Raw genomic sequence first — 26344 nt, 5'->3', positions numbered from 1 at the left:
AGATAAAAAAAATTTGATAAAGTGTTTTGCTAGCAAAAGAGAGGAGGAACAGGCATCCTCATCACTAAATAGGAACATACATGGGCACCATCTCTATCAGCGAGGCCGAGCCATCAAAACTGGAAACACACATTCCCTTCACCTTTTAAGTCTCACTTCTAGAAATTATCCTACAAATACATTCAACAATATGTAAGATGAGATGGACAGATCATATATTAAAGCAGTGCTTAAAAAAGCAAAACATTTAAGACTAAATACTCATCAACAGATACTAGTTAAATAAATTATGGTGTATTCCCAAAATGGAATATAATTCAGAAAAATGAGACAGAGAACAATCTTCAGACTACAACTGACTAGTAGGAACGTATGGTACCATTCAGGAAAAAATAAAACAGGCAGAGAAGGAAAATACATCCATATATATATATATATATATATATATATATATATATACAGAACTTATCTGAAAATAAACAGAAGAAACTAGGGTAGAGAAAGAACAAGATAAGCAAGAAAGCATCCTGTGTGTCAGAGAGGAAAGAAATACTCAAAGACTGACAGGGCATGTCAATGGGACACAGAAGCCAAATTTGGGCTGAACTGAAGCAGTGGAATGAATAATGACAGAGATGGTGATTACACTGAATGAGGAAATCAAACTTAAACATCTGAATGGGGAGGGGGGAACTCATCTTCACAGGGAAACATCAATGACATAGAAGGAATGATAGAATAGACAATCACTTTTTAACAGCCATCTTAAAAATAAATGCTTCAGCCAAGAATCACCAATGACGACTAGTCTGTGTAAAACATAAGGATAGGATGTTCCCAATCTCAAATATCAGCCCACAGATTACTCATTAATTACAAAGGGGAAAGGCTATCTAATAAGGGAGAAATCTGGCAGACAACTACTGAATAAAGTTATCCTAACTTCAAATTGCCAGTAATGGGACAAACTGGTATCAAGTACCACCACCTGATAGAATGAGAAAACCACATCATATATAAGGAATTCCTGACAAAAATGTTTAACCTCAAACCTATCATAAGGAAACAGTAAGGCAAATCCAAGTTGAAGGATGTTCTGCAAAACACTGCCCTGAACTCTTCAAACTTTTCAATGAAGGACACTGGGGACCATCCTGGAAAAAATGGAATGTAAATTGGTAAAGCTGATTTACAAAGTCTGGCAACTCCTCAAGAAATTAAACACAGAGTGACTATATGACCCAGCAAATCCACTCTTAGGTATATCTGAGGTATGTAACTAGAAGAAATAAAAACACAGGCCCACTCATAATCCTGAACACCAATGTCCACTGAAGCATTAATAGCATATTCACAGTAGTCAGAAAGTGGAAATGACCCACATGTCCATCAACTGATGAATGGATAAACAAAATGTGATTTATCTATACAATTAAATATTATTTAGCTATAAAAAGGAAATGAAGTACTGACACACGCTACAACATGAACCTCAAAATCATTACACTAAGAGAAGCCAGTCACAGATCACCACTTATCAGTTTTTTTTTACATGAAATGTATAAAAAAAATTTATATTTACATCTATAGAGACAGAAAAGAGATCAGTGGTTGCCTAAGGCTGGGAGGTGGGGTGGGGAAAGGGAATGACTGTTAACAGGTGCAGGACTTCCTCGTAGGGTAATAGAAAACATTTTAAAATTGTGGTGATGGTTCCACAACTCTGCATACAGTAAAAACCACTAAATTGTACACTTTATTTTTAAAGATTTTATTTATTTATTCATGAAAGACAGAGAGAGAGGCAGAGACACAGGCAGAGGGAGAAGCAGGCTCCATGCAGGGAGCCAGATGTGGGACTCAATCCCAGGTCTCCAGGATCACGCCCTGGGCTGAAGGTGGCGCTAAACTGCTGAGCCACCCGAGCTGCCCTAAATTGTACGCTTTAAATAGGTGAATTGGGGATCCCTGGGTGGCGCAGCGGTTTAGCGCCTGCCTTTGGCCCGGGGCGTGATCCTGGAGACCCGGGATCGAATCCCACGTCAGGCTCCCGGTGCATGGAGCCTGCTTCTCCCTTTGCCTATGTCTCTGCTTCTCTCTCTCTCTCTGTGACTATCATAAATAAATAAAAATTAAAAAAAAAAAAATAGGTGAATTGTAGGGGCACCTGGGTGGCTCAGTCCCTTGAGCAAATGACTCTTGATTTCAGCTAGGGTCATCATGATCTCAGAGTGGTGAGATTGAGTCCCACGTGGAGCTCCACACTCAGCAGGAAGTCTGCTTGATTCCTCTGCTCCTCCCCACCTGCATGTGCACACTCTCTCTAAAACACATCTAAGATAAAATAGGTGAATGGTATGGTATGTGAACTATATCCCAATAAAGCTGTTATTTCAAAAAAAAACACAACTATAAAGGACACATCATTGGGATGCCTAGAGAAATTTAAATATAGAATATATATTAAAGAGTATTGTTATCAATGTTAAATTGAATATGACAACTGTATTATGGTTATGAAGGATAATGTCCTTATTCTTAAAATACTGCCTAAAAGTATTTATGGCTGAATTATCATAATTCCATAGCTTAATCTTAACTGATTCAGCAAAGAACAAATGTGTGTGTTTACATACATTGTGTGTGCCTGCATTTGTGAGAGAGCAAGAAAAGGCAAAGATGGTTATATATATATATATAGCTAAGTGAAGGATACACAAGTACTTATTGTGAAGTTTTTCAAAATAAAAATTTGGGAGGAAAGATCAGAAAAGAATAAAGCTTAGATTTGTGCAGAAAAATTCGGGCCTGCTAGCCTGTGAGAATACTAGGTGTTTATTTTGTCCTTAGTAAAAGGTCACTACTGTTCCTTGCTACGGCAAGATACAGACTACTGGGGGTGCCTGGGTGGCTCAGTTGGTTAAGCATCTGCCTTTGGCTCAGGTCATGATCCCAGAGTCCTAGGATCCAGGTCCTCATTGGGCTCCCTGCTCAGTGAGGAATCTGCTTGTCTGCTTCTCCCTCTCCCACAACCTGCCCGCCCCCCGCCCCTGCTCCTCCTATCAAGTAAATAAATAAATATTAAAAAAATAAAAGATACAGACTACCACTTAATATATAAAAAAATCTCACCTTTTTCTCAGCATTAATATAGGATACCGAATCGGTCAAGTCTACCGATTGTGACAGCACAGGAAATTAATGTCTAAATGAATTGTGTGTTACAGTCACATTTTACTAAGGGGCAAGCTGGTTCCTTATAAGGAACCATATGGTAATCATCAATATGCCGTTAGTCTATTACTTGACTTTGAGGAACCATTTTGTAAAGATTATCTGGTGCCTAATTAAAAAAGCAATCAGACTCAGGTTTAAGATGCTTCTGGTATTCTGAAAGATCATTCAAAAGGACTTCAAAATTGAGATTTTTTCATTCATGTATTTATTCCACAATCAAAATAAATCATAATTTAAAGCCATAACATTTTGAAAAGGTAAAGGAGACTTTGTGTCACAGTTGCATTAATAAAACACACTGGTCTAAAGTGCAACAGTAAACAGGTGTTTTCTGTTCCCGAGGTGGAATAAATACATAACAATTATACATAAAATTTCACTAAAGATCAGAGATGAGGCAAATAACCCTTGGAAAGAAACTCTCCAATGAATAGAGGCAGATTGCACATAATTTTTCTTAACATTTTACCACAAGAAGGAAAAATCCTCACGATGTCTACTAGTGCAAACCCCCATTTCATGCTCCTGGCCTTGGCTTCTTTCTTCCTTCCTCAGTAGCATCCAAATCCAGGAAGGCCTCTGCACCCCATGTTCAAAAACACCACTGTGGGTCCCTAAGGACCTCAGCATAGACTGCTGCCAATAAGCCTACGTGCAACCTTCCTCTAGAACCTCCAGGGAAGTCAGGAGCCCAAGAAGCAGCAGCACTGCTTTAAACAATAGTTTTAACTGTCCAATGAGCACTGATGGACCATGCGTATTTCATAAACAAACCAAAATATTGCCGTAATATCTTTCTACTTTTCTGGGAAAATGTTAAGTAAACCATTCAAGTAAAAAAGAAAAATGTTTACAGAACAGTGAAAAATGAAAATTCAAAGCGTTTATGCCAAAAAGCAAACCAGTCCTCTGCAGCCTAAGTCATTTGTTTCTGGGCTGCGAAGCCATGTAGAGAGCAATCAGGCAGTAGATGGTCCCCCCCAACGTCAGCGCCATAGTGGTCCGGTAAAGCATTTGGTCAGGTAGGCCTCGTTTCAGGTGGATAGGCACACCATCAGACTTCTGGAAAGCAAGAATTATCAAGGACATGGTCAATAATAAAAAGATTTTACAGTTTAGGCTAATAAAGAATAAATGTCTCTACTTTATAACTAATCCCTCAACATGCTGCAGTGTAAAAAGCCCTAATACATTAGAATGCTAACTGAGATAGTGGTATATCTTTTCTTATAAATGCAGCTACAGCCTGTAAGGCCAAAGCCATTCTCCAAAATGGAGCCCAAGGAACATGCATACAACAAATTCCATGTTTCCAAGAAATTTACCATATAAAGCTTAATTAGGAAAGCAGCACTGGTGGATTTCTTTTAAAGGCAAAGATAATTCACAGCTAAATGACCACAGGCACAAATTATGTACTACATTTAGTTTGACTTCTGATCATTAGTCAATGATATCTGAGCATACCAGGTCAATTAACAGGCTCAAGTCCATTTTGTATCCAGCTTCTTTCCATTAAGCCATTAAACCCTTGTTTAAAAAAATAGACTCATAAAATGTTAATCCATGATTTTGCACAGTCTCCAAACTCCCTCTCCCACAGTAACTCAAGACCCAAATGCCCAATAAAGTCTTACTTATCACGGGCAGCCCAGGTGGCTCAACAGTTTAGAGCCGCCTTCAGCCCAGGGCCTGATCTTGGAGACCCGGGATTGAGTCCCCCATCAGGCTCCCTCCATGGAGCCTGCTTCTCCCTCTGCCTGTGTCTTTGCCTCTCTCTTTTTCTCTGTCTCTCATGAATGAATAAATAAAATCTTAAAAAAAAAAAAAAAAAAAGTCTTACTTATCAGATAAAAAGGGATTAAACTGACCAAAAGCCCCCAAGCCAGTTCTGAATCTGCACATTATTGAGGACGGGGAAGCTACCTTCTAGAAGAGCAGTAAGACACTGCTACTCCCATAGCACCTGAGATACAGCTGGGTCACTGATCTCTCAATTATCTGTATATAGATTAGTATTAATAATATTTTAAAATGCAATGAATTCTAGCTTCTCTCTGTTGATCAGAAAACCCAAGAGAGCCTCCTCCACTTCTAACAGCTCAGTGAATTTAATATCAAGCAAGCAAAAAACAAGAAAACTCATTGCCAAAATGATGACTTATTCTTTAGTGTCTGTTCGAGTGTCTTCTTTTACCTGGAAAAACTTCTGCAGCTCTGGAACTTTGTTTTTCCCAGCATAATCATATGCAGTAAAATCAGAACTCAGTTTGGTTGGTGTGGCAAATATGATAGGTGGTGCTTCTGTGGAAACCACAGGCCTTAATCCCTGTAGGAAAAAGGAAAATGTCAAGTTGAAATCATGTCTGGGCATATGAATAACCTTTCAACAAGCAGGCTGTCTGGAATCGTGGAAGCAGTCACTCAGGCACACAAGAGGGAAGGAAAGGCTCTTCAAGTCTGCATCAAGAGGCCTTTAATTTTAAGATTTAAAGTTCCTAAACTTTAAACAAAATACCTTAGTCCACTTTCCCACAGCAAACCTCATTGAGAAGAATCCCCTGCCTTTAAGATGGGGATAGGGGAGAGGGGGAAGCAAACAAACCACAAAAGCCCAATCTGGGCTTCCAGAAATACCTATTATGTCTATCTTCCTATGAAATCAGTAAAACACTTATAATCTATATGAACTTTTTTTTAAGATTTTATTTAATCATGAGAGAGAGAGAGAGAGAGGCAGAGGGAGGAGAGAGAGAGAGAGAGAGAGAGAGAGAGAGAGAGAGACAGGCAGAGGGAGAAGCAGGCCTGACGTGGGACTTGATCCTGGGTCTCCAGGATCACACCCCGGGCCGAAGGCGGTGCTAAAACCGCTGGGCCACCAGGGCTGCCCTATGTGAACTTTTGATTAGATTTCCAAAGAGACCCGGCTGTCTCTTTTCTCCTCTGGATGAGCTGATGTACTAATATATTATCTCGAACTCCAGAGTAGACGTCAGAAACTGTCCAGACACACAGTAAAGAAATATCTCAATCTAGAAAGGCCTATAATGGTAAGAAACTTGTCTTTCAGAACCATAGACAAAACAAAATAATTAGACTAACTGAACTTTCCAGCATTAATTAACCCATAAGTTAAACAGATATACTAAAAATAAAGAAAATTTAGTGTTCTCATCTGAGACAGGTATACAAAAGTAATGGTATCAGGGTGCCTGGGTGGGTCAGTCAGATGTCTGCCTTCAGTTTAGGTCATGATTCCCGAGTCCTGGGATTGAGCCCCACCTATGTCAGGCTCCTTGCTCCAGGGGGAGCCTGCTTCTCCTTTTCCCTCTGCCTACAGCTCTCCCTGCTTGTGTATCTGTGTGCACTCGTGCTTTCTCTCTCTCCCTTTCCATTAAATAAATAAATAAATAAATACATACATACATACATACATACATACATAAATAGTGATAGCATCTAACACTGAAAAGACTGCATGAGACCATACGTGCCTAAAGCAGTGTGCCTGCTACGGGCATACAGCACATATGTCTGTTCAATAATTATAAACAGAATGATATTTGGGGGTTAACACAGGTTTGCTAATTAGCAGCTCCCTGGGCCACATGGACAGAAGGGCAAATGCATAGGCTTAAAGAGAAGCTAATGGGAGAGAAAAATGAAGTACTGGCACAGGCTACTGGGATAACCCTTAAAAACATTATGCCGAGTAAAAGAAGCTAATCAAAAAGACCACATGTTATATGACTCCATTCATATGCAAGTCCAGAATAAGAAAATCTCCATAGACAGTAAATAGATCAGCAGCTGCCTAGGGCTGGGAGGTGAGCAACAGGGGGGTGATAACTGCAGAGTATGTTTCTTTTGGAGATGATGAAAATGCTCTAAAATTAATGTGGTAATGGTTATGCAATATCTATTAATACACTAAAAACCACTGAGTTGTACACTTTAAATGAGTGAATGTATGGTATGTGAATTGTATCACAACAAGGCTATTAAAAAAAAAAAAAAAAAGAAAAAGAAAGAACCCAAGGAGAACTCTGATTTTCTACATGATGGAGTAAAGCTACAGTGGCAGGTATAGAGATGGTTCTCCCAAATAATATGCAGATGAAGATAGGAGCTGAGTTACAAACCAATACAATCACATCCTTTTATAATACATTATAACTATGAAAAATAAAAATTTAAAGTTAGGAAGTAAAGCATCTGAATGGCTCAGTGGGTTAAGCATCTGCCTTCGGCTCAGGTCGTGATCCTTGTATCCTGGCATTGAGTCCTGTGCAGCCTGGGCTCCCTACTCAGTGGAGAGCCTGCTTTTCCCTCTCCCTCTGCCACTCCCCCTGCCTGTGCTCTAATAAATGGATATCTTTAAAAATAAGTAAATAGGAAGTACAGTTCAAGCACAGCCTCTTTCTTTTTAAAGGATAAAAGTGCAAACTCTTTGCTCAAATTAAGAGTTGTCAGACTCCTGGTTCTTGATCACTTCAAAGAAATATAAATTTACCTATAACTGACAAGACATATTCTAAAGCTTCCAGGATACTCCCTCCCACCAGGTGAGCATTAAGATCAACAGGGCAACAAAAAGGCATTAAAGCAAACTTGGTTTTGGTCCAAGATGGCAGCATAGAAAGACCCTGAACTCACTCCCTTCCAGGAACATACCAAATCTACACGCACATAGAGGGCAATTCCTTCTGAAGAACTGAATGCTGACTGAACAGTTTCTGCATAACAAAGGATAGAGGGACCACACAGTGAAGGGCAGGAGACAGAGACATGGTATCAACAGGAACCCCACCTGATGCTAAGCATTACAGTAGTGAGGAAGAGCACTGACAGGCCCACACACAGATTCACCCAACCTGGGCACAGCAAAATAAACAAAACAAAAAACCCACAAAAAACAACCACAGTGGTTTAAAAGGCAGACTATAAATGAAGGAAACCCCAAATAATGCTAGAGCAACTGCTAAATGGTGGGAGAACTACTGGAATTCTATCTGGTTAGAAGGGGTTAGCAAGCGCCATTGTTTACATTCCCCCTCTGCCTTAATAGCACAAATGGGAACAGGCACTCTAGCCAGCCTGCAGCTTCCTGCCCCAGCCTTGCCCATACCAGCTCCAGTTGTCCCCCAAAGGCATCCTTCACCACATGCACCTGTCTCAGCTCTAACCATTCCACCAAGGCTGCACAACTAGAACACCTCAGCCTGCACCAATTATATCCCCCACTATCTCCCCTAGGTGTCCCAGGCACAAAAGCACCCTGGGACACCCCTAGCCTATCAGCTTCAGCAGTAGCCATTCAGCCAGGGCACTTCCTATGCAGAGCACCCCAGCCCATCCTGCCCCAACTCTGGCCTCCCCACTAGGGTACCCCAGGGTAGAGAGCCTGAGGACAACCCAACCTGAACCTGACCCAGCTCTTGCCATCCCACCAAGGCAGCACTAGACCCAAATACCCCTGAATCACCTGGCTTGAACTTACCCCAACTCCCATCATCCCATAGGGCAGACCCAGAGAATACACCCTCAGCCTGCAACCACTACAGCATTAGCCAGCAAGAGCCACCAGACACATGCAGACTAGACAGGGGACATTCCTCCACAAGGCCACTCCTTCAAGACTGAGGAAGGTAGCTGTTTCACATAATTCATAGAAACAAAGTCAAACAAAATGAGAAAAAGGAATATGCTCAAAAAAAAAAAAATCAAAACTTCAGAAAAAGAACTAAATAAAAGGGAGATAAGCAATGACCTGATAAAGAGTGCAAAGCAATGGACATAAAGATGCTCACTGGAGTTAAAAGAAGAATGTAGGAAAACTCAACAAAGAGATAAAAAATATAAAAAAGAACCAAAAAGAGTTGAAGAATACAATAACTGAAATGAAAAACATACTAGAGAGAATCAACAGAAGATTAAAAGATGCAGGTGAACAAATGAGCAATCTAGAAGATAGGATAATAGAAAACACCCAAGCTAAACAGCAAAAACAAATAAAAAATGAGGATAGGTTAAGGGACCCCCTATAACAATGTCAAGCATACTAATATTCATATGGGGTCCCAGGAGAAAAAAAGAGAAAGGGGTAGAAAGCTTATTTGAAGAAATAACAGCTGAAAATTTCCCTAACCTGGGAAAAGCAGACATCTAGGTCCAAGAAGCAGAGAGAGCCCCAAACAAGATAAACCCAAGAAGGTGCATACCAAGACATAAATAAAATGTTAAAGATTGAAGACACAATCTTAAAAGTAGTAAGAGATAAGCAACTAGTTATGTACAAGGAAAACCCCATAAGGCTATGGATTTTCCAGCAGAAATTGTACAGGCCAGAAGGTAGTGGCACAATATATTTAAAGCACTAAAAGGAAAAAACCAACAGCCAAGAATGCTCTGACAAGATTATCATTCAGAGGGATCCCTGGGTGGCGCAGCGGTTTAGCGCCTGCCTTTGGCCCAGTGCGCGATCCTGGAGACCCACGATCGAATCCCACATCGGGCTCCCGGTGCATGGAGCCTGCTTCTCCCTCTGCCTATGTCTCTGCCTCTCTCTCTCTCTCTCTCTCTCTCTGTGACTATCATAAAAAAAAAAAAAAAAAAAAAAGATTATCATTCAGAACTGAAAACAAATAGGAGTTTCTTAAATAAACAAAAGACAAAGGACTTTACAGCCACTTAACCAGCCTTAGAAGAAAGGTTAAAGGGACTTTAAGTGGAATAGAAAAGGCCAGGGAAGCCTGGGTGGCTCAGTGGTTGAGTGTCTGCCTTGGGCTCAGGGCGTGATCCCAGAGTCCCGGGACGGAGTCCCACATCAGGCTCCTTGCATGGAACCTGCTTCTCCTCTCTGCCTATGTCTCTGCATCTCTCTGTGTCTCTTGTGAATTAAAAAAAAACAAAAAACAAAAAACAAAAAAACAAAATAAACTTTATTAAAAAAAGGAATAGAAAAGGCCATAACTAAAAGAAAATTATAAAAAAAAAATTTCACTAGTAAAAGCAAACATATAATAAAGGTATTAAATCAATCATTTATAAAACTAGTATGAACGTTAAAAGATGAGTAAAATCCATTACATCTAAAAAAAATCCATTACATCTATAAAATTTGTTGAGATTCACAAAATAAAAAGATGTAAAATATGATATGATATACATAAAAACATAGGGGAGGGTTTAATACATAATGATTTTAAAATGTGTTTGAATTTAAGCAACCATCAGCTTAATATACAGTTATATATGAACCTTATGCTAACCAGAAACCAAAAACTTACAATAAATCTACGAAAAAGTAAAAGAAAGAAATCCAAGCAAAACACGAAAGCCACCAATTACAAAGGAAGAGAGCCAGAAGAAAAAAAGAGAAAAACTACAAAAACAACCAGAAAACAGTTGACAAAATGACACCTGTTCATTATTACTTTAAATGTAAATGGCCTAAAAAAAAAAAAAAAAAAAAAGGGCACCTGGGTGGCTCAGTCAGTAAAGCATCCAACTCTTAATCTGAGGTCTTGATCTCAGGGTTATAAATTCGAGCTCCATGTTGGGTTCCATGCTGGGGGTGGAGCCTACTTAAAAAAAAAAAAAAGTAAATGGTCTAAATACCACAATTAAAAGACAAGGGTGATTCAATGAATAAGAAACATGGGCCATCTATATGCTGCCTACAAGAGGCTCTCTTCAGACCTAAAGACATGTACAAATTAAAAGTGAAGGGATGTAAAAAAAAAAAAAAAAAAAAAATTCCACACAAATGGAAGCAGAAAGAAAGCTAAGATAGTAAAACTTATATCAGACAAAGTAGTCTTTTTTTTTTTTTTTATGATAGTCACAGAGAGAGAGAGAGAGAGACAGAGACATAGGCAGAGGGAGAAGCAGGCTCCATGCACCGGGAGCCTGACGTGGGATTCGATCCCGGGTCTCCAGGATCGCGCCCTGGGCCAAAGGCAGGCGCCAAACCGCTGCGCCACCCAGGGATCCCCAAAGTAGTCTTTAAAACAAAGACAGTAACAAGAGACAAAGAAGGGTATTATTAAAGGGAGTAATCCAACAAGAGAATACAACAATTTTAAGTATCTATGCATCTGACATAGGAACACCTAAATATACAAAAAGCAAATATTAACAAATACAAAGGGAGAAACTGACAATAATACAATAATAGTAGGGGACTTTAACACCCTACCTATCAATGGATAAAGCATCCATATGTAAAATCAATAAGGTAACTGTGGATTTAAATAACATTAGACCAGATAGACTTAGCAGATATATACAGAAAATGCCATCCAAAACCAGCAAAATATACAGAATTTTCAAGTATACATGGAACATTCTCCAGGACAGATTACATGCATGCCACAAAACAAGTCTCAATAAATTTAAGAAAAGCATCTTCTCCATTCACAACAGCATGAACTTAGAAAATCAATTATAGGGGAAAAACTGGAAAAAAAACAAATACATGGAGGCTAAACAACATGCTCCTAAATAATCCATGTGTCAAGAGAAATCAAAGAGGAAATTTAAAGATACATGGAGAAATGAAAATGGAAACAATGGCTCAAAATCTTTAGGATGAAAAAAAAAAAAAGCAGTTCTAAGAGGGAAATTTATATAGTAATTCAGGCCTACCTCAAAAACAAGAAAAATCTCAAACAACCTTAACTTTACCCTTAAAGGAACTAGAAAAAGAACAAAGACAAAAATTAGTAGAAAGAAGTAAATAACAGATTAGAATAGAAATAAATGGTGACAAAAAAAAAAAAAAAAAACAACAAAAAAAACAAAAAACAAACCCCAACAACAACAATGAAACTAAGAGCTGGTTCTTCAAAAAAGATAACTGATAAACCTTTGGCAGACCTATTAAGAAAAAAAATAACTCAAAATCACAAATGAAAGAGAAGTTATAAACACCACAGAAATACAAAGGATTGGGCAGCCCAGGAGGCTCAGAGGTTTAGTTTCTGCCTTTGGCCCAGGACGTGATCCTAGGGTCCCAGATGGAGTCCCACATCGGGCTTCCGGGGCCTGCTTCTCCCTCTGCCCATGTCTCTGCCTCTCTCTCTCTCTCTCTCTCATGAATAAAAAAAAAAAAAAAAAAAAAAAGAAATACAAAGGATTTTAAGAGACTACTGTGAAAATTATATGCCAACAAGTTGGACAACATAGAAGAAATGGGTGAATTCCTAGAAACATATCTTCCAAGACTGAAACAGGAAGAAACAGCAAATCTGAGCAGACCAATTGCTACCAGAGACAGTGAATCTGTAACCAAAAATCTCCCAACAAATAAAATTCCAGGACCACAAAGCTTCACAGGGAAAATCTACTAAAAATTTAAAGAAGAGTTACTAATCCTTCTCAAATGATTCCAAAAAATAAAAAAGGAAGAAAATTTTCCAAATTCATTCTACAAGGCATTACCCTGATACCAGAATCAAAGACAATCAAGAAAGGAAATTACAGGGCAATATCTGTGTGATGAACACAGATGCAAAAAGTACTCAACAAAATTTAGCAAACTGAATTCAACAATACATTAAAAAGATCATTCACACAAAAAATTAATTAATTAATTTAAAAAATAAAATAAAAAATAAAAAGATCATTCACCACAATCAAGTGGGATTTATTCCAGGATGCAAGAATGGTTCAATATCCACAAATCAATCAACGTAATACACATTAACAAACTGAGGGACAAAAATCACATGATCACCTCAACAGATACAGAAAAAACATCTGACAAAATTCAACATCCATTTATGATAAAAACTCTCAACAAAGTGGGTTTAGAGGGAGCATACTTCAATATAATAAAAAAGACCATATATGATAAAACCACAGCTAACATCATACTCAATGGTGAAAACTGAAAACTTTTTTCTCTAAGATCAGGAAGAGAACAAGGATGTCCATTCTTCCCACTTTTATTTCAATACAGTAACGGAAGTCCTAGCCATAGTAATCAGACAAGAAAAAGAAATAAAAGGCATCCCAAGAGGGTAACAAAGAAGTAAAACTTGCACTATTTACAGCTAATGTGATACTCTATATATAAAGCAATTACAGACTCCACCAAAAAATTAGAATACATGAATTCAGTAAAGTTGCAGAATACTAAACTAATATAAAGAAACTTGTTGCATTTTGATATGCTAATAGTGTAGCAGAAAGAGAAAGAAAACAATCCCATTTACAGCTACATCAAAAAGAATGAGAGCAATAAATTTAACCAAGGAAGTGGAAGGCCTATACTCTGAAAACGATTAAAACAATGGTGAAAGAAACTGAGGACACAAATAAATGTAAAGATATACCATGCTCATTAATTGGAAGAATTAGTATTGTAAAATGCCCACACTATTCAAAGCAGCCTATAGATTCAATGCAATCCCTATCAAAATACCAATAGTATTTTTCATAGAATAAGAACAAATAATCCTAAAATTTGTATGGAGCCAAAGCAATTTTGAAAAAGGAGAACAAAGCTGAAGATATCACAGTCCCAGATTTCAAGCTATACCAAAAGCTATAATAATCAAAACCGTATGGTACTAGCAAAAAAACAGAGATCAATGGAGCAGAACAGAGAGCCCAGAAATAAAACCATTCTTTATATGGTCACTTAATCTACAACAAAGGAGACAAAAAATACACAATGTGGAAAAGACAGTCTCTTCAAATAAATGGTGCTGGTAAAACTGGACAGCAGACATGCAAAAGGATGAAACTGGGTGGCTCAGTCACTTGGGCATCCAACTCTTAGCTTCAGGATCTTGGAGTGGTGGGATCAAACCCTACATCAGGCTCTGTGCTCAGTGCAGAGTCTACTCCAGAATCTCTCTTCTTCCCCTACTGCCCTCCACCCCTGTCCCCTCCAGCTTTCTAAGTAAATAAATAAATAAAATAAAATCTAAAACAAAACAAAACAAAACCTGGCTAGCTCAGTCAGCAGAGCATGTGACTCTTGATCCATTGGTTGTGAATTCAAACCCCATGTTGGGCACAGAAATTACTTTTTAAAAAAAGAGAGCAAGCTTTTGGCTTTGGACTAGGAGGAGGCAAAGGTTGTCCCAAATCCAGATTCATCTGACACCAGCCATCTCCACCATGCCACCTAAGTTCAACCCTAACAAGATCAAAGTTATAGATCTTCGAGCACCAGCGGGGAAGTCATTGCCATGTCTGCCCCGGCCTCAAAGATTGGCCCCCTTAGTCTGTCTCCAAAAAAAGCTAATGATGACATTACCAAGGCAATTGGTGATTGGAAGGTCTGAAGATTACCGTGAAACTAACCATTAAAAACAGATAGGCTCAGAATGAAATGGTACCTTTTCTGCTTCTGCCCTAATTATCAAAGCCCCCAAAGAACAGTCAAGAGACAGAAAGAAGCAGAAAAACATTAAACACAGTGGAAGTATCACTTTTGATGAAACTGTCAATATTGCCTGACAGATGTGGCACTGATCCTTAGTCATAGAACCCTTTGGAAACATTAAAGAGATCATGAGGACTGCAATATTGACAGCCGCCATCCTCAAGATATCATAGATGATGACATCAGTAGTGGTGTAGTGGAATGCCCAGGTAGTTAAGAACTACAAAGGAAACTACTTAAATAAAGGGTCATTTGAAAACAAACAAAACTTTTCTTACATAACACACAAAAATAAATTCAAAATGGGTTAAAACTCAAATATAAAACCTGAAATCATGAAACTTCTAAAAAGAAAACATACACAGGAGCAGCCCCGGTGGCGCAGCGATTTAGCGCCGCCTGCAGCCCAGGGCGTGATCCTGGAGACCCTGGATCGAATCCCACGTCAGGCTCCCTGCATGGAGCCGGCTTCTCCCTCTGCCTGTGTCTCTGCCTCTCTCCCTCTCTCTGCATCTCTATGAATAAATAAAATCTTTAAAAAAAAAAAAAAGAAAGAAAGAAAGAAAGAAAACATACACAGTAATCTCGGAGATATCAGCCTTAGCAACATATTTCTGAATCTGTCTCTTCACGTAAGGGAAAAAAGGAAAAAAAGGAAAAGCAAAAAAAAAAAAAAGAAAAAAAAAGGAAAAGCAAAAATAAACAATTGGGAGGGACTACATCAAACTAAAAACCTTTTGCACAGTGAAGGAGGCCAACAAATCAAAAAGGCAACCTACTGACTGGGAGAAGATATGTGCAAATGATACACCAATAAGGGGTTAATATCCAAAATCTATAAAGAATACCAAACAATACCAAAAAAGAAAAAAAAAAAAAATCCACATACAGAAGACCTGAACACACATTTTCCAGACACATGACAATTCAACATCACTAAGTATCAGGGACATACAAATCAAAACCGCAATGAGAATGGCCAGTATCAAATAGACAAAAAATAACAAGTGTATAGAGGATGTACAGAAAAGGCAATCCTCATGCACTGCTCATGGAAATATAAATTGGTGCAGTCATTATGGAAAATATGGAGGTTCCTCAAAAAATTAAAAATACAAATACCATACAAACCAGTAACTCTGCTTCTGGGTATTTATCAAAAGAAAACAAAAACATCAATTCAAAAAGATAAACACATCCCTATGTTTATTGCAGCATTCTTTACAATAGCCAAGATATGGAAGTATCTTAAGTGTCCATCAATAAATGAATGGATAGGGGCAGCCAGGGGGGCTCAGTGGTTTACTGCTGCCTTCAGCCCAGGGTGTGATCCTGGAGACCCGGGATCGAGGCCCACGTCAGGCTCCCTGCATGGAGCCTGCTTCCCCCACTGCCTGTGTGTCTGCCCCCGCCCCCTCTGTCTCCCATGAATAAATAATAAATAAAATCTTTAAGAAAAAAAATAGATGAATGGATAAAGATGTGGTGTGTGTATATGTATACACACACACACACATATACACACATACACAGTGGAGTAATAGCCATGAAAAGGAGATATTGCCACTGGCAACAAATTCAGTGGACCTAGAGGGTATTATGCTACGTGAAATATGTCAGGCAGAAAAAAACAAATACATTATTTCACTTCTGTGTGGAAATCTAAAAAATAAAACAGAAATAGACCCATAAATACAGAGAACTGGTGGCTGCCAGAAAGGAAGGGGTGGGAGGATGAGGCAAAGAGGTGAAGGAAATTAAGAGGTACAAACTTACAGTTATAAAATAAATAAGTTGGGGTGCCTGGGTGGTTCAGTTGGTTAGGAGTCTTGCCTTTGGCTCAGATCAAGATCACTGAATCCTGGGATCAACTCCCACATCTGGCTCCCTGCTTTATGGGGAGTCTGCTTCTCCCTTTGCCGCTCCCCTGCTCATGCTGTCTCTTTCTCTCTCTCAAATAAATAAAATCTTTAAAAATATATACATTAAATTAAATTAAAAAGTCAGGAGGAGGGATGCCTGGGTGGCTTAGCAGTTGAGCATCTGCTTTCAGCTAAGGGTGTGATCCCAGGTCTGGGGATCGAGTCCCACATCAAGCTCCCTGTGAGGAGCCTGTTTCTCCCTCTATGCCTCTGCCTCTCTGTCTCTCTCACGATTAATAAAATCTTTAAAAATAAAGAAAAATAGGGGCACCTGGGTGGCTCAGTGGTTGAGCATCTGCCTTCAGCTTGGGTCATGATCCTGGGGTCCCAGAATCAAGTCCCACATCAGACTCCTGCGTGGAGCCTGCTTCTCCCTCTGCCTATGTCTCTGCCTCTCTCTCTCTCTCTGTCTCTCATGAATAAGTAAATAAAATCTTAAATAAATAAATAAATAAATAAATAAATAAATAAATAAATAAATAAAAGTCAGGAGGATATAAAGTACAAAATATAGTCAATAATGCTATAAGGTGACAGATGGTTAAGTACACTTGCTGTGGTGAGCATTTTGTAATGTATATAATTGTAGAATCACTATGTTGTACAGCTGGAACTAATATTGCAAATCAATTATACTTCATTAACCCCTTTCCCCAAAATAAACTTGGTTTCTATTTTTTTTTTTGACACAATCCCACAAATGGGAATGAACCGTGGACTTTTTTCTGCACCGCATTTACTCCTTCAGCATGTATTACTGAGCACTTACTCTATACTAAAAATACACGATAGAGAAGACAGACACGGGATCCCTGGGTGGCGCCACGGTTTGGCACCTGCCTTTGGCCCAGGGCGCGATCCTGGAGACCCGGGATCGAATCCCACGTTGGGCTCCCGGTGCATGGAGCCTGCTTCTCCCTCTGCCTGTGTCTCTGCGCCTCTCTCTCTCTCTCTGTGACTATCATAAATAAATAAAAATTTAAAAAAATATTAAAAAAAAAAAAAAAAAAAGAGAAGACAGACACAATCTCTGCCATTATGGATATTAATGTTATGGAATAACAGCCACTAATTACCTGCTAAGCCTTTGTTATATGGCCAGCATCCCATCAAGCATTTCACATGCATCATTTCATTTAATCCTGCCAGCAACCCTACCAAAACATTACTATTCCCATTTTATAGAGGAAAAACTAGATCAGAGGGGGCAACTTGCCAAAGATCATGTGGCAAAAAGTATGGAGTCTACTGTTGAAACTCAGGCCTCTCCAAAAAAAAGTCCAGGGCCTTGGATTTTTAAGCTCGCCACTACCTGACCCCACCACTCCTCTCAACTATTGCTTAAAAGCAACAATTGATTTAAAGAGAAGATTTCGTAACTAGTCTAAATTTAGTATACAATAAATTCAGACTCAGGAATTAGAGATGGAAAGAGAGGCCCTAACTACCTAGATAAGAAAGCAAGAAAGTATCTCCCTTTGAACTGAAGAATTTAACACACTTCTCTATTCTGTAAGCTTTGTGTTTTCTCCTAGAAGGACCATTTCCTCTTGAATGTAAAAATTTAAAAACTTTCTACCAAGGATCTCTGAAAATGGTTTGAAGTTAAATTCTTGTTTTGGAAAAAAAAAAAAAATTCTTGTTTTGACAGGATTATTCTGAGAGTATTTTTAGAAAGGATTATACCTAATCACTCACTGTTTGTTCACCCATCAAGTGATTCAAAATTACAGCAAAATTTTTGAACAGTAGCATCTGAAAAAAGGAGTACCGACCATCTTAACAGTTTTAAATAATTTTGTATTTCCGTTTATAATACTGTAAAAATTTGGAATACGGAATTTTAAAGTTACCAATAATCTCAGTATCTTATCCCATTAACCATTATGAGTTGTATATTCTCCTCCAATCTTTTCTTATAGGCATATTTTAACATCTTTACAGTCACAGTATAAAATTCTACATTCTGCTTTGTTTATAATAAGCATTTCTTTTCAGGACCCTCAATAATCTTCATAAATAAATTCACTCTTCACATTAACCCTATAAGTGAGGTATTATCATTGCATGTTACAGAGGATTAAAACAAAGCTCAGAGATTACATAAGGAAGATGGGAGTCAATCCCACACATTTTTATTATACCATACATTCAATAATTCCTTTTACCTGGCCCCAAAGATAAAAAGAAAGGATATTCTCCTATCATTAAACAGCCTAAGAATTTAAGAGTAGTGTTTCCAATGTTTCAAGGCAGCTAGATGGGACTGATCCTGGGGTTCTCAAGAGTGGACCCGACCAGAAGCTGTATTTACAGGAAAGTATATCTAAAGCAAATCCCTTCACCTATGCCTCTTCTAGGCTTGTGGTTTTCCCAGTATAGAAAGGACTGACAGGCTTCCCCATCTCAATAACTGAAAATAGCATCCTTCCAGGTTTTCAGGCCAGAATCCCTGGAATCATTTCTTAAGATTCATTTGATGCTGAGAGGGAGAGAGAACGTGAACAAGCAGGGGGAACAACAGCAGAGTGAGAGAGAGAAGCAGACTCCCCACTGAGACCGACACGGGGCTCAATCTCAGGACCCCGGGATCATGACCTGAGCTGAAGGCGGATGCTTAACAGACTGAGCCACTCAGGAGCCCCTGGAATCATTTTTTAAAAAAAGATTGATTGATGTGTGAAAGCATGCTAACGTGCACATTCGAGAGCAGGGGTGGGGAGGGGGGATGGGGCACAGACGAGAGGGAGAATCTCAGCAGACTCCTCACTGAATGCACAGTCTCGCTTGGGGCTCAATCTCATGACCCTAGCTGAAATTAAGAGCTGGACCTTAACCGACGGAGCCACCTGGGCACTCCGGAATCATCAATACTGCTCACGCATTGCAAATCCTTTTGGCTCTACCTTCAAAACACACTCAGCATCTGACCACTTCTTACCCACCTCCACCAATCCACACTCTGGTCTAAACCCCTTTTATAACAGCCTCCAACTGATGACTCTCCTTCCATTTCCACACTCGCTGCGCTGCAGTCTATCTACTCTTAATGCAGCCACCAGTGACTGCAGATGTCAGTATTCAGCTCAAACCTCCCCAAAAGACTCCTCTCTCACTGAGCAAAACCCCAAAGTTCTTACAATGACTTCTAGGGCCATGAGATGCACCTACCTACATCAATATGTGTTCTCAAGAGTTTTTGTTAAGTATTGTATGAAAGTTTACAGAATGAACCCTACCACCTACATCATCCCTTTTCTCTACCCCAGCCCACTAGATGAGCCCCTTAAACCTCCCAGGCACCAGGCACTGTTCTCTACCTAGAATGCTCTTCTCTGGGTAGCCACATGGCTGGCACTCTCACCTCCTTCAGGTCTTTGCCAAAATGTCACCATCTCAGCAAGATGTTCCCTTACCATCCTTTTTTTTTTTTTTTTTAATTTTTTTTAAAGATTTATTTATTTACTTATGAGAGACACAGAGAAAGAGAGAGAGGGAAAGAGAGAAACAGGCTCCATGCAGGGAGCCCGACGTGGAACTTGATCCCGGGTCTGCAGGATCAGGTCCTGGGCTGAAGGCGGCACTAAACCGCTGAGCCGGGATCCCTGGGTGGCGCAGCGGTTTGGCGCCTGCCTTTGGCCTGGGGCGCAATCCTGTGTGTCTCTCTCTCTGTGTGTGACTATCATAAAAAAAAAAAAAAAAAAAAACCCGCTGAGCCACCTGGGCTGCCCTCCCTTACCATCCTTTTAAACTGCATGCTCCCTCCTTTACCCTGCTAACAACCTATCACTCTTTCTTGCTTTTTTTTTTCTACACAGCATTTATCAGCACCTAACATACTGAATTTTACTTTGTCTACTGTGTCTTCCCCTACTGCAATGGAAACCTCACAAGAGGAGGATTTTGGCATGGTTTTTTTCACTGCTCTTACTTCCCAAGACTTAAAAAAGCAAAAAGCACATTCAGTAAATATCTGTTGAATGTATAAATAAGCTATAGCTTCACCACAATGTAGACAGGAATATTTCAGAACCAAAGTCATGTAAATCAAATCAGCAGTTGATGGCAGAGCCACCCACACCTCCCACAAATGAGAAAACTAGTGAATGTTGCTCTTAAAATAGTGGACTGCAGGCCAAATGGAAAGGTTCTGCTTGTTAATATCAAATCTCTTAGCTATTTACACAATCACTACCTCTACAATCAAGCGCCATTCAACAGCAGCCACATTTAGCAGTTGAGTTCTTCTTAGACTAATTTAGTTGCTCCAAAAATTTATTTTAAGATTTTAAAGTAATCTCTATACCTAACGCAGGGCTCAAACTCATAACTCCGAGATCCAAAAGTCACATACTCTACCAAATGAGCTAGCCAGGTGCCCCTAGTTGCTCCAAATTTTTAAAGACAAAAGTCAACTTGATTTTGTCCCCCTCGAAGTTGACTGGCCCAAGTTTCCCTTTTCTTCTACCTTTAAGGCTTGAGAAGGAAAATGGAGAAATAAGAGAATCAGCAATTTTTAGAAAATTGAAAATTTTTTAAAAAGGAACGCCTGGGTTAAAAAAAAAAAAAAAAAAGGAACACCTGGGTGGCTTAGTAGTTGAGCGTCTACCTTCGAGTCAGGGTGTGATCCCGGAGTCCCAGGATCAGGTCCCACGTCGGGCTCCCTGTAAAGCCTGCTTCTCCCTCTGCCTATGTCTCTGCCTCTCATGAATAAATAAATAAAATATTTTTTAAATTTTTTTAAATCACAGAAATGTAAGAACTCCTTCACTCTGATTTAGGACTAGAAACAAGTTTCAATCTGCGGTGAATCAAGTTGTTCCTTTCTAACCGCCAGCACCACCTCCATGTTTCCCAGACATGTTGCACTCCTGCAGGTCCAAAATTCACGCAGCTTCTCACAAAACCTATTCAGGAGCTCCCTAAGGAAAGCACCCCCATCCTCTCATTACCCAGTCATCCTGAGTCCTTTCTCATCCCCCCAATCTCCCACATCTGTCACTAAATCCTTATCTGCATACCTCTCCTTCTCCTTCCCCACTCGGAAGACCCTGAACAATTTTATCGGTTTAACAGGCATCCCTGGCACTGGTCTCTCTCAGTCATATAACCTTTTCAAGCACAGCTCGGGTCATGATACTTGCTCCTCCATCATAAACCTTCCATGAAACTAAAGGTAAAAGGTATGCCCTTGTTTCAACCTCCGGACAAGACTCTACCACAACCTTCTGAATTAAGATGCTTTGTAAATTCCTGTTTCTCACAAAATTAAGTCCTACCATCCTAGACCTTTCACGATCTATCTCCATCTACCACAGCTAAACTTATTATTTAACGGTTCCTCTGCAGCCCCCTCCCCTCTTTCACTCTCACAGTTCCCTTTATCTAGAATGTCATTCTGCCCTAACTAGAATTGTTGAGTCACAAAGAGTAAGTAAAAGTTTCCCTAAGAAACTGCCAGACTATCTCCTCCAAAGTGACTGCACCATTTTACATTCCCACCAGCAACATAGTAGGGTTCCAGTTTCTCCACATTCTAACATCTGTTGTCTTTTGATTTTAGCAGGTGTGAAGTGGTATCTCACTGTAGTTTTGATCTCCATTTCCCTAAGGACTAATGATGTGAAGCCTCTTTTCGTGTGTTTATTAGCCTCACATTTATTTTGACAGAAAGGTAAGGAAATGCTTTTCAATAAACCACTGGAGGGCAGCCCTGGGTGGCCCAACGGTTTAGCGCCGCCTTCAGCCCAGGGCGTGATCCTGGAGACCCAGGCTGCATCAGGCTCCCTGCATGGAGCCTGCTCCTCCCTCTGCCTGTGTCTCTGCCTCTCTCTGTGTCTCTCATGAATAAATAAGTAAAGTCTTTAAAAAAAATAAAATAAACCACTGGAAAATACAATTACTTGTCATCAAGTTGATTTATAAATCTCTACCTGTACCACTGTTAGGAAACACTTTTTTCCTTATCAGGTTATTCAATGCATGTTAGGTTATTCACTTTACATAATACTGAAAGTTACAAACATCTATATTTTACATGTGCTAATGTCTCCAAAAAAAGAAAAGCTGAAGTACTCCTAATTACCAAAGCCAGAATACCTGGTTTGGGGGGGGATGCCTGTCATAAGCACTCCAAAAATCTATATATAAAGCCTACACAACATCACTTCTTTCAACATAGAGTAAGAAATCCTTAAGTAACTAAGAAGTTTACATTCTCAAAAGAAACACAATTTAAGAGGCACTAGAAATCTGTACCACATACATCTCGGGGTAATCTCTGGTCTGAGGGCAATTTAATTTCAATATGTTAGTTTTAGTCTAAAATTTTACTTCCTCACTAAGTAACAAAAACCAGATTATGCTAAAATTCTATTAAAAGAACATCTACAACCACAAACACACAATGTGTGTATATATATTCACACAATGAAATCCAACACAGCAATAAAAGGAGCTACTAAAACATGTAACGTGAATGAACTTCAAAAATATTGAGGGCAGAAAAGCCTTACACAAGTGAGTACTGCGTGATTCCATTTATGTGAAATTCATAAACGGCAAAACTATTTACTTATAATGATCACAACAGGAAGGTGGACAGGGATAGGGAACTTCTTAGGGAGTCATGAATGTCCTGTATGTTAACAGAGGTATGAGTTACAGCGTATACAGTTGTCAAAATTCATTAAACTCTAACATTTAAGATCAGTGCACTGAAAAATATTTCTTCTATAGAAGCAAATTCGATAGAAATGGCTATTCTTCTGTAATCTGCAAAAGATAGAAATCACTGTTGACAATTCCTTTAGACTTTATTACCAATGTCACTACCAACTTCATTACCAACCAGTGACACCATACTGGTTTCCCCTCCTAATCCTAGTTTGTTCTTTAGATCAATGTTCCTCCTCTACCCTCCCCTTCACATTTCTGTAGTCTAATCCTATTCCCATCTCTCTTCCCTATATGTCCGCTACTTAATAACACATCCGATTTTAGACTGAAATCACTTTTTTTTTTTTTTTTAAGATCTTATTTGGGCTGCGTGAAGTAAGTCAGTCGGAGAAGGACAAACATTATATGTTCTCATTCATTTGGGGAATATAAATAATAGTGAAAGGGAATATAAGGGAAGGGAGAAGAAATGTGTGGGAAATATCAGAAAGGGATACAGAACGTAAAGACTGCTAACTCTGGGAAACGAACTAGGGGTGGTAGAAGAGGAGGAGGGCGGGGGGTGGGAGTGAATGGGTGACGGGCCCTGGGGGTTATTCTGTATGTTGGTAAATTGAACACCAATAAAAAATAAATTAAAAAATAAAAATAAATAAAAATAAAAAAAGATCTTATATGGGAGAAAGCGAGAGCACAAGCCCTGGAGCATGGTGGGCAGGAGAGGGAGAAGCAGACTCCCCACTGACCAAGGAGCCCATGTGGGGCTGGATCTCAGGACCCCGGAAGCTTAACAACAGAGCCACCCAAGTGCTCCTCTTATGATTTAATTCCAGGCCATTTTTTTAAAAAGATTATTTATTTGAGAGAGAGAGAGAGAAAGCGCGCACATCTGAGAGGAGAGTGAGAAAGACACTCCCTGCTGAGCAGGAAGCCCAACCCCACGACCCAGAGATCACGACCTGACCTCAAGTCAGACGCTTAACCCACTGAGGCACCCAGGCAACCCTGAACTCACCCTTAAACATCCTCCCAACTTGGGCAAGTTACAGTGTCCCCCATAAAAGGGAGGAAGGTAACAATAATAAAGGATCCTTTACACCCCACCTGGAATCCTTACTGTTCGAGTCTAGTTTTCCAACCGCTCATTTCACCAACCGTCCCCACACTTCTCTGTGAGGATAAGGAACGAATGTGCTGGTTATCTCACTCTCAGTTTCTGGAGAATCGCTACCACTTACCCGGTACCAGTTATCTGCCAAAAGGCTACCAGTGACACAGCACACATTTCACTTAACCTGTCCTAACGCTGCGCTAGACGAAACTAAGCTCACAATAAGTTAAATAACCTGATAAAGGTCATAGAAAATAAAGCGGCAAAGCCAATGTTAGCTCTCATTAAGGGTCTACGACTGAGCCTGAAACTCCAGCTAGCAGAATCTGGGCGAAATCGGGATACCTTTTAGACCCAAATCAGGGCAGTCCACCATTTTACAGGTGAGAGGCCTAAGGCCGTTGCCCAAAGTGCCCAGATTCACCCGGCCATTGGGAAGAACCGTACGGCGTCTCCTGCCCCTATGGCTTCCCTCGGTTGTCATCCCAGCTCTCCCATCCCGTGCTTTGACGAGGCTTTCGGGTTATGCGGGAGGGTAACAAAGAGGCACTGAGGGGACCGAAAGCGGAACCGCCTTAAGAAGGACGAAGCCGAACTTCAGACTCTGCCAGGTCGCGCGCTGGGCGACGCCGACCCCACAAGCTACCCCACGACCCAGACACGGCGACCTCGGAGGTCACCTTGACCCCAGCGGAGTGTCAGGCCCCACTTCCGCGCCGGGCCCGCCCCGCCGGGGCAGCAGCAACGGAAGGAGCAGCCTCCACGCCCGCTGCAAGCAGACGCCGAGAGGCGCGGGGAGGTGCGGGGCGAACCAAACCGAGCCGCAGGCAGCAACCCCGCCCGGCGAAGGCGCCGCGACTGCCAGGCGCAGAGGCTCGGCCGGCCACTTCTGTCCGAGACGGCCCGGCGCTACCTGTACCTGCGGGCTATAAGCGTCGGAAGCCCATGTTCCAGTCAACTTCTGCGTGAAGCCGCTAAACTTGTAATACATGACGCCCGCTGCCCGGCTTCCCGCAGCCGCTGCCCGCGCGACTGCCTCAGAGAAGGACCCTGCCTTTCCCTGCCGTCGCCTTAAATCTCAGCCCAAGGACCCGGCGCCGGGAGGCGGGCTGCCCGGAGATCGCCTAACTTGTGCCCACTTCAGCCCTATCAGGGAACAAGAAGCCAGAGTGTCAGGACCAAGAGGGCAAAACAAAAAAACCAAGCCCGCCCACCCCAGCTCTAGCAGAACGCAGAGTCTCCGTAGAAGGGTGTGTAGAAAGCGCGAAATTTCCGCCCCCTCCCACCCCGCCCCCCACGCACACATTTTGATTCGGGCAGTGCCGAGACGCCTTAAGAAGTGCGCAAGCGCCCCACGGACCAGGCCGGAGGCTGAGGGACTCGCTAGGGTCGGGCATTGGGCGGGGCCTGGAGTGGGAGGGGCGGGGCCTGGAGTGGGAGGGGCGGGGCCTGGAGTGGGAGGGGAGGGGCCTGGAGTGGGAGGGGCGGGGAGAGCTAGAGTTCACCAGTTGGTCTTTGGGTTGAAGGTTTCTCTTCCTTTACCAAACTTGCACAGTCTTCTGTCTTTCCTCCCCTCGCTAGGTCACCTGGTGAAGTGCCCCCCCCCATCCTCAGTCGGAGTATGTACCCGCTGGCCAGGTTTCTCTGGGAACCTGGGAGTGAGGCAAATAAGAAAATGTGGACTCTTCTGCTGAGAGCTTTTTAGTACCGCGGGCTGTTAGTGCTTTCGCCCCAATAATATAAAGTTAACCTCTTGGGTTTGGTGCAAAAGAAATTCATAGTGACCTGAACTTCAGACAGCAGGATATAAGTTTTGCAGTTTCTAAGAACCTGAGTTTTAAGGATATTGGTTGGTTACTCATCCTTTTCCAGGCCTCTGCCCTTAGAGATAAATGAAGTGAGGAATGGAGAAGAGGTAGACCAGAAACATTTGAAAAAATTTGGACCTTGAGCCTGGAAGATCCAGGACTACCACTCTAAGTTCCAGTAGCATTC

The 26344-nt window shown here is 40.8% G+C and overlaps 1 protein-coding gene across 1 annotated transcript; it reads right to left on the bottom strand.

Annotated features, from left to right (window-relative positions):
* Positions 1-3419: 3419 nt before the first annotated feature.
* COX7A2L (cytochrome c oxidase subunit 7A2 like) lies at positions 3420-25428 on the bottom strand. Its single transcript, XM_077843474.1, has 3 exons — positions 25269-25428; positions 5435-5566; positions 3420-4299 (listed from the first exon to the last, which is right to left on the bottom strand). The coding sequence occupies exons 1-3, from the start codon at positions 25338-25340 to the stop codon at positions 4159-4161; spliced, it is 345 nt and encodes a 114-aa protein (XP_077699600.1). The 5' UTR covers positions 25341-25428; the 3' UTR covers positions 3420-4158.
* Between the last annotated feature and the right edge of the window lie 916 nt (positions 25429-26344).

This window comes from Canis aureus, chromosome 12 (assembly GCF_053574225.1).
Source record: "Canis aureus isolate CA01 chromosome 12, VMU_Caureus_v.1.0, whole genome shotgun sequence".
NCBI lineage: Eukaryota > Metazoa > Chordata > Mammalia > Carnivora > Canidae > Canis > Canis aureus.
The sequence above is the reverse complement of the archived record's forward strand: the minus strand, read 5'-3'. Positions and strand labels throughout refer to the sequence as shown.